We start from the raw sequence: 9,014 nt of genomic DNA, 5'->3' as shown, positions 1-9,014 counted from the left end.
CTAAAATGTAAGGTTTTTTGTCATGCCCTATCATTTGTGTATTGTGTGACCATTTGAGGATGTCAACCATTTCAAAAGTTGTGTTATAGCCTTAGTCTCAGATGGTACTCATCATCTTGGGCTCCCAGTGGTGCAGCGGTCAGGCACTGCATCTCGGTGCAAGAGGCGTCACTACAGTCCCTGGTTCAGGTCCAGGCTGAATCACATCCGGCTGTGATTGGGAGTCCCATAGTGCGGTGCACAATTGGCCCAGCGTCGTCCAGGTTTGGCCGTGGTAGGTCGTCGTAAATGAGAATTTGTTCTTAAATGACTTGCCTCGTAAAATAAAGGTTATGTGAGGATGATTATGATGGTGTTGATGATTGATATAATTTGTCTTTGATTTATGGTTTTAAATCGTCACACATTTAAAGGTATGGGCTGGAGCCCAGCTAATAAGTTCGTTAGTTATATTATGTCTTAGGTACGGCCAGACGTTTGTCTATTTTCATATTTATCAACCTGATACATTGGAGAAATATTTTAAGGTAAAATATTACACAATACAATATGTATCTCTGGAAGGAACTACATTTTGTTGCATTGGCGCACTATATTCTTAGCACTTCCGTCTGGTCCTTCTGTCAGATGTGATTCAGTATTATCTGGCCTTGCACTGTAGACTTGTTTTGTTCACTTCACTCATCTTAGCAGGCGACCGTGGAGACAGTGTTGTAAACGGAGGATTTGTGAAAAGCGTGGTCCAAAAACAATGACCGCTCATTATACTGCGGTGAACTGAATGTTCAATTTCCACAGTTCTGCGAAATTTAGCTCGAATTTACTGAATATGACAAGGTCCAGCGGACGCCTGCTAAGGGTGGGGTTTGTGTGAAGACGCACTGTATACAGTGGTGGAGTTCGTTTTGCATGGCCGGGCGGAGAGTTCGCTTAAGGACCAATGGAATGGCCTAAAATGAGGCAACTCCACCCACCCTGCAAAACTAACTCGATCAATGTCACCAGCGCGCGTAGTCAGGACTGGAGCCTGTGATAAATCTCTCTGTTCCTGTCAAAAACACAGCTGAGCGTGAGCGATGACTCAGTTGTCAGCGGCTGTGAAATAGATCCAGTTGTTGCTATATGCCCCGTTAATCTGGAGGAGAATTAAACAAATTAGATATTGATCTCGAGCGGATCGTATATCAAACAGACGGGGAAGTATTGATTTATACCATCTTGGACTAGTCCTTGAACGGAATATTCCTATATCTAGATTCTACAGGTGAGTAGCCTTTATTGGTAAGAGGTTATCTTTAGCATTTTTTTAAAACTTGCCTAAAGATAAATGTAACCCCAATAATTACAACATGTGATATGTAGGATATGACTAGCCTGTAGGACAGAGTGTTGATGTAGGCTGTAGGAATATTTTGTTTAATTAGTGGAAGTTGAGTTTAGTCGGCTAAAGAAAATTGCGATTTTTAATTAGACTGGCTTGATATATTAGCATTGTGGATATGATATAAATGCTTCAGCTTTGGCATTTGTACTTATTTGGGGATGTCTGGTGATTTCTGGGTATGCACCTGTGCATTCAGCTCCGTTGCGCGTTTATGTTCAGCGAGCGCTGGTAGGCTATTTATTCGGTTTGTCATGAACGTACCACAAACACTAGCCTTATTTCTATGAGCCTTATTTCTATGATTAACACAATAGCCTTTGCTTACCATATTCTGCCGTAGTCTACAAGGTCCTTCCTTATAATTTGTGCCTGGATGTGTTTTGATAGGACGCATAAACTGACCATTGATACTATTTCTTCACTTCCATGACAACACAAAGACATAGGTAGTGTGAGTCATATTATAATTGATCACTTGCCTATTCCTCTTGGATGAGTGGGATGGCATGCAAAGTGTTACTGTGTGTCAATGCCATCCATGTATGACACTTACAGAAACAGGGATGCAGCTGAGTAGTTTGACAATCAGAGCAGAAAGTGCGAAGTACCACATAGCAGAAGTCATTAAACCCATGGGTTATTTAAGCAATAAGGCACAAGGGGGTGTGGTATATGGCCAATTTACCATGGCTAAGGGCCGTTCCTAGTCACGACGCAACGTGGAGTATATTGGCCATATATCACAAACCTCCGAGGTGCCTTATTGCTATTATAAACTGGTTACCAACGTAATTAAAAAATAAATGTTTTGTCATACCCGTGGTATGTGGTCTCATATACCACAGCTGTCGGCTAAATCAGCATTCAGGGCTCGAACCATCCAGTTTATAATACTGATTATAAACTGGGTGGTTCAAGCCCCGAATGCTGTTTGGGTGAAAGCCGTGGTATATCGGACGGTATACCATGGGTATGACAAAACATTTGTTTTTACTCTGCCTTGCGTAGTGCTTATTAAGAACAGCCCTTAGCCGTGGTTTATTGGCCATATACTACACCCCCTCTGGCCTTGTTGCTTAACTAACTAACCTATCAAACATGGGAATCATTACAGGCACACAGAAGACAAACAGTTACCAAATCCATTCAGAGGAGAAAAACATGTTTATTTTTTACTAGATTTGTTGATGTCAACTTATTGTCTCTACATAAGTAAATGTATTGATAGATGTTTATTACATTTTATAGTGTTGCGTTTTAAAGTAATGCTTTATAATGGAACTGGAGCAATTTATAATGGCATACTTCACAGCTTATTCATGAACAGAAGTCATGTTTTAATAAGATGGTGAGTAAGATGCCACCCACCTACATTGTGGTCACAGCTCACTGCCTGATAGAAACAGGTGTAGGATATTAATGTGATCACTCTGTTGCAGGAGAACCTTCCAGCAATGCAGGAAATGTAAAATGTGTAGTGTGTTTGAGGTTTAAAAAAGCTTCGGAAATGTGTAATTAACGTTTAGACATTTCAGACTGGATTTTCCCTTATGAAAATGTTATCAACCCCTACAAAAATGTAAATGAATTATAATCCACATAATAATTCACATTTCCTGTTGCTGCAGGATTATTTTCCTGCTGTAGCAAACTGGCTCAATTTAAGATCCTACACCTGCAGGCTATGTGAGAACGGTACACATGGTGTTGGCAGGGACCTCCCCTGCTGTTCCAGAGTTGACTTGCACCCCCGATATGAAAGTGCTCCGAAACCCGCCATGGGATTTGTGTTTGTGCCATACCTGTGTGTCAAGTTCAGTGCTAAGAGAGGAAATATGGGCCAGGTGAAGAAAAAAAAACCTACCAGTCATATAAGTAATGTTGATAAATGTCTGGTGTTGAACAATAACCCAAGTTTAGTTCCAGTTTCTGGAAATTAAAGGGTACAGGGTTGGGGAATGATTCACTCATTCAGGGTCAGGCTGTGGGTGTTTATGGTAGCTGCAGCTGTGAACCACTGTCCCCTGCCTTTGTTAGGGCAAAAGGGGAGGCTTTCCAAGTGCATGATTAGATATTTGTCGATATTTTGCAACAGTGTGTGTGCACATGCGTGCATGCTTGTTTGTGTGCATATTTATGTGCGTGACTATCTGCAGGGCACTGAGTCCTCTGTTTATTGCACCTGCAGGAAGGCTGTTTTGATGTCTGCGCAGCGGGAGTCTCTATGGCTGTGTGGACACATCACTCTGGGCTACGGGCTCTTTCTCCTGGTCGCCCTTCCAGACCTCACCACAGGTACCCGTCTCCCTCCTCAACCACCCACCCTAACCACCCACAACTGCCCACCCAGGTCATCACCTCTGCTAGGCATCCAAGTTGCACCACTATGTACTTGTTGAAACAGTCACCACTGCACCCAAAAGCTGTAATCCATCTGTAAGAGCTAACTATATAGCTATCTGGACAAACAACCTGCATCATGCTGCAATGATCCTTAGCCCTCTCCCCAGACCTGCAAGACTCCTCCTCCCAGACTCCACCTGTCTCAAATCAAATCAAATCAAATTGTATTTGTCACATACACATGGTTAGCAGATGTTAATGCGAGTGTAGCGAAATGCTTGTACTGGTGTCTTACCCCATTCATATGACCGTATCTATTAAAACACTCTACCTAAAGTTTTTTTCCTCTTCAACCTGAATCACAGATCTTTGAGATACAATAACTGCCGGTTCGATTCAACAACAAGGTCTAACAACTAAACTGTATGCCTCATCCGCAGGCAGGCAAGGGAACTGCAGCCACCCACTGGTGCCAGAACACGGGGGCTTCCGCTGCGAGCCCTCCCCCTGCCGAGGCTTCCCCCAGAAGAGCTTGATCTTCTACTTCTGTGAGCCCGGCTACACCATCCCAAAAGAGGTGCACAGCTCGCGCTGCCGCCACGGCAAATGGATCCCCAGCGTGCCCACCTGTCTGTCCACAGCAGGTGAGTCACCACGGCCATGTGGGAGGAGGGGTAAACCTTTGCTCCTAGTGTAATGGACTAGAGCAGGGATGGGCAACTTTGATGGGGGTGGGGGCAACAATAAATCTGAACTCATCATGAGGCGGCTCGCGGGTCTGTGTACCCACATCCATACCCACATATGCAATCAGAGCCCCACTACGTGAGCAAAACATTTTAGTGGCAGCAGAGAGAAAACATTGATGTTTTATTGTACCTCTCTTGCAATTTTGCCATGGGGTGTAGATAAAATGTTGCAGTTTTAAAGACAATTTGCTGCAATTCTACCTGTTTTGCCATGGGACGGAGGGAAGATTTTTCAATTTTAGAAAAAAAAATGACACAAGTAAATTTCTTGCAATTCTACTCATTTTGCCATGGGACGGAGAGAGAAACAGTTTTTAATATGATATCTGAGTGAGAGTGACGAACAAATGGGGGTCCCCTGGTCAGTATTAGACCATGATTACTATACGTTTAGCTAGCTGGCTGCCATACTAATTTACCAATCTAAAAAATGTCACTCAATGGGCTAATTGAGTGACTGTCAGTGACTGACATAACAAGAGAGAAACTGCTGATGCACACAACCAAATTTCGAAATTGCAGCTTATTTATTTTTGGAAATGGATCCGCGGGCCTACAAAAGGAGGCCGCCAGTTGCCCATCCCTGGTCTAGTGCATGTGTGTGTGGAGGATGTCCATGAGTGACTGATATGAGATAAGTGTTAGGGAAACTACAGTCAGGTCAAAGGTTGCAGTGTGATTTAAGGTAGGTTCTGTACTCAATCACTCACCGCCTTTGTAAATGCATTAAACCAGACACCTAACAATTACTTTGGCTGATTCCGGGTTGGCTATATGCATGCATGGAGGTTATTGGTTGATTATTTAAATGTTACATGGCTTTCTTCCACATAGTCATCTCATAAGCTGATTAATAGCAATGCTATGACCACCCTCCTTCATTCATCCTCTTACTGCAGGGATGGATAACTCCAGTTCTCGAGGGCCTGATTGGCATCACACTTTTTCTCCATCCCTAGCAAACACAGCTGATTAATCAAATTGCATTCTAAACTGAAGATCATGATTAGGTGATTGTTGGAGTCAGGCGTGTTAGCTGGGACTGGGGCAAAACTGTGACACCAATCAGGCCCTCAAGGACTGGGCAATTCCAGTCATGTCTTATTGGATGTGGAAGAGGCAAGTGGAAGCATACACTCTATACCACTCTATGACTGTTGTGCTATAGTTTCAATGGCCTTGAGTATAGCCCTACATGAGCTTTGAGTGTCACTAGAGCTGAGCAGTGTGTTAGGCTGGTTAACAGGATGGTGTGTGGCCTGTTAAGTGCTAAGATTTGATTGTCGTAACTTTCTGGTACCAACCCCGTAGTTCCACACAAGAGGTCAATGACCTACTTGGTGAGATGCAAAAGCCGACATAGCAGATTCTTAACATGCTCCTTCAGAGCCTTTTGCTTCCTCTTTCGGCCTGTGCTGCATCGAGGCAGGAAACCAGCATCAAGAAACGGGAAGTGAGCAAAGTCACCAAACTAACCAGTCTCTTTCCTCTGCCCTATTAAACCTCACGGAAATGTAATGCGTCATGGATATAGGAAACCACACCTGCAGATGCATGACTGACTCCCTTTGAGATACACATATGGACAGCATAAAACAGGGTATCAGTAGTGTGTTTCCCCTAAATGATGTGTGTACTTCCTGAATGTATTTGTTGAGTGTGTTGTAGCTCTGGTCCAGGGCGACAGTGTGTGTTCAGGGGGGTTAGTGAGTGCACACACTAACGCCCTGGACCACAGCTAAGTGTGTTGTAGGTAGTTGGTGGGTGTGTGTGTTGATTGTTTGTGTTGTGTTTTCTTTCAGACAGACATGTTAACTATGAGGACCAGGTGGCCCACTCACTCCCTAGCGTTGCCACGACGGCGGTGGGCGTGTCCATATTCCTTCTCACCACCACGGCCTGCTTGGTGATCAAATCCCGCCTTTTTCCCTGTCACTCACACAGGTAAGCACATATGACTGGCTCTTATCCCTGTCACTCACACAGCTATATTCATACGACTGGATCCTCTATAGCGGTGTTGTCACTACTAACCCTGGTCCTGGAGCATTAGTGTATGTAGGTTTTGTTCCAGCCCAGGACTAACACACCTGATTCAGCTAGCCAAGGTCTTGATGATTGGTTGAATCATGTGTGTTGCTCTGTAGGATGGTTACAGCACTGTAGTGGCTTTGTACAGTAGAGGCTTGGAAATGCATCACATCCTGTAATGAAAGCATCTTTATAATCTGATGAGTGAAAGTTGAAAGACTGTGGAGGAGGAGGAGGAGGAAGAAGGAAATTCAGTGGTTTGATAGTCATCTTATCATCGATGCTGGGTGTTTCATAGCGGTAGCGGTAGTGTCAGTAAATCCACCCACTGTATGAGTGCTGTCTGTGAAGTGATCTGATCATCTCTCTACTGTTGTTCAGCAGGCGCTCCTCTGACCAGATGGATCTGATGGTGGATGGCCTGCCTGTGTCTCTGCCCACCTATGAGGAGGCTGTCTATGGGAGCTGGGGGCAACACCTGCCCCCCTGCAGAGGGCCCACCCAGCTCCTATTGGCCCAGGAGGCTCCAGGTCCATCATTAGCTCACAACCAATCAGATTCCAGTCACCTTATCCCTCAATCCAATCAAAGCCCCGAGATCCTTCCGCCCCCTTACGAGGAGATCCAATCCCGTCCCAGAGAGAGTCAGAGTGAGGTGGACGTGCGGGCCATACAAGTTGCACTTCCCGATGACAAGGACATTTGAGTGACTGGCGTATTTATGTTACCCACCAATGATGTACTGACTTGTAAAATCATGTGCTCAGGCACTTGCAGTGGGGCAAAAAAGTATTTAGTCAGCCACCAATTGTGCAAGTTCTCCCACTTAAAAAGATGAGAGAGGCCTGTAATTTTCATCATAGGTACACTTCAACTTTGACAGACAAAATTAGAAAAAAAATCCTGAAAATCACATTGTAGGATTTTTAATGAATTTATTTGCAAATTATGGTGGAAAATAAGTATTTGGTCACCTACAAACAAGCAAGATTTCTGGCTCTCACAGACCTGTAACTTCTTCTTTAAGAGGGTCCTCTTGTCCTCCACTCGTTACCTGTATTAATGGCACACCTTGCGCAATTGGTGGCTGACTAAATACTTTTTTGCCCCACTGTATATGGATTCAAGCCTACCAGCATGGATCGACTTTCTTTTCAGGTTTCAACCTTATACATAGCACACCAGTTCTGATTGGCTGTTGGTAATGTTATGAGACGTTTCCTGCCATGGAGACATGGTTTATATCCCATCAGTGATGGGACCTGAGCCTCGTTTGTTGAGGTGACTTTGGTAATGATATTACTGTTACATCACAGGGACCTGCGTGTCCTTTTTGTTGGTTTATGATTTGCGATGATGGCAGAGTTGTAGCGTTGATATAGAAACCAGCAGACCGACCCTGTTCCCGCCTTGCACCTCTCCCCTATCTGCTTTGAATTACTGACCAGAATTTGGGGAGGGTTTGGGGTAGAAACCCCCAGGATGTACTTATTTGTTATAGACATTGAATGTAGTTGTTTCTCTTTTTCTTTTCAATAGAAAAAAATGTAATGGATGTATGTAATGTAACATTTACATAATATTGCAATTATTGCATTGCACAGAAGATTAAACGTCAACATTGTTTCTAATTGTAAAACCTCTTGGCCTTACTCCGTTATGGTGCTCTCTGGGAAGAATTAGTCAAAGGAAAGTAGATCGCATGGTTGATCAGAGACACAGTCTGCACTCAAATGGCACTCGATTACCTATAACGTGCCCTACTTTTGACCAGAGCCCTATAGGCCCTAGTCAAAAGTAGGGCACTATAGGCCTCCCGGTTGGCACAGTGGTTGTGCCACCAGAGATTCTGGGTTCGCGCCCAGGCTCTGTCGCAGCCGGCCGCGACCGGGAGGCCCATGAGGCGGTGCACAATTGACCTAGCATTGCCCGGGTTAGGGGAGGGTTTGGCCGGTAGGGATATCCTTGTCTCATCGCGCTCTAGCGACTCCTGTGGCGGGCTGGGCGCAGTGCACGCTGACCAGGTCGCTCGGTGTACTGTGTTTCCTCCGGCACATTGGTGCGGCTGGCTTCCGGGTTGGATGTGCGTTGTGTCAAGAAGCAGTGCAGCTTGGTTGGGTTTCAGAGGACGCATGGTTCTCGATCTTCGCCTCTCCCGAGTCCGTACGGGAGTCACAGCGATGAGACAAGACAGTAACTACTACCAATTGGATACCACGAAAAGGGGATAAAATACATTTTTAGAAAGTAGGGAATAGGGCACTATTTTGGACACCGCACAGACAGAGCTAGTGTAATAACCAGCTCATGTTGAATAATTAAGTTCTATTTGGGAATTTCAGTTTAAAGCGGCAATCAGCAGTTGAAACAATAAGTCACCAATTTCAGTAAAAAGCTGAAGGATGGGCCTGAGCAATGTAACCACACTCAAATTCATAGGCAGGACTGACCATCCATGATATAAAAAGGATAGTTTTAGCCAAGTTGTAACATGGGATCTGACATTC

General features: G+C 44.5%; 1 protein-coding gene across 2 annotated transcripts; it reads left to right on the top strand.

Annotated features, from left to right (window-relative positions):
• The first annotated feature begins 1,014 nt into the window (after positions 1 to 1,014).
• LOC112266880 (sushi domain-containing protein 6) lies at positions 1,015 to 7,402 on the top strand. Of its 2 annotated transcripts, none has more exons than XM_024444773.2 (5): positions 1,015 to 1,264; positions 3,573 to 3,679; positions 4,168 to 4,371; positions 6,279 to 6,420; positions 6,889 to 7,402. In XM_024444773.2, the coding sequence occupies exons 2-5, from the start codon at positions 3,586 to 3,588 to the stop codon at positions 7,211 to 7,213; spliced, it is 765 nt and encodes a 254-aa protein (XP_024300541.1). In that variant the 5' UTR covers positions 1,015 to 1,264; positions 3,573 to 3,585; the 3' UTR covers positions 7,214 to 7,402. The 2 variants fall into 2 exon arrangements, with proteins under 2 accessions (XP_024300541.1, XP_024300542.1); XM_024444774.2 differs by having other exon boundaries at positions 6,892 to 7,401.
• The last annotated feature ends 1,612 nt before the right edge of the window (positions 7,403 to 9,014 follow it).

Source organism: Oncorhynchus tshawytscha, linkage group LG14, assembly GCF_018296145.1.
Source record: "Oncorhynchus tshawytscha isolate Ot180627B linkage group LG14, Otsh_v2.0, whole genome shotgun sequence".
In the NCBI taxonomy this organism is placed as follows: Eukaryota; Metazoa; Chordata; class Actinopteri; order Salmoniformes; family Salmonidae; genus Oncorhynchus; species Oncorhynchus tshawytscha.
The sequence above is the reverse complement of the archived record's forward strand: the minus strand, read 5'-3'. Positions and strand labels throughout refer to the sequence as shown.

What these genes read in the sequence shown, in the direction of transcription:
- LOC112266880 (XM_024444773.2), top strand. Translation starts at nt 3,586, where the DNA reads ATGTCTGCGCAGCGGGAGTCTCTATGGCTGTGTGGACACATCACTCTG. An exon ending in CCTTCCAGACCTCACCACAG is followed by an intron (nt 3,680 to 4,167) that starts GTACCCGTCTCC and finishes CCTCATCCGCAG; the next exon opens with GCAGGCAAGGGAACTGCAGC. An exon ending in TTTCCCTGTCACTCACACAG is followed by an intron (nt 6,421 to 6,888) that starts GTAAGCACATAT and finishes ACTGTTGTTCAG; the next exon opens with CAGGCGCTCCTCTGACCAGA.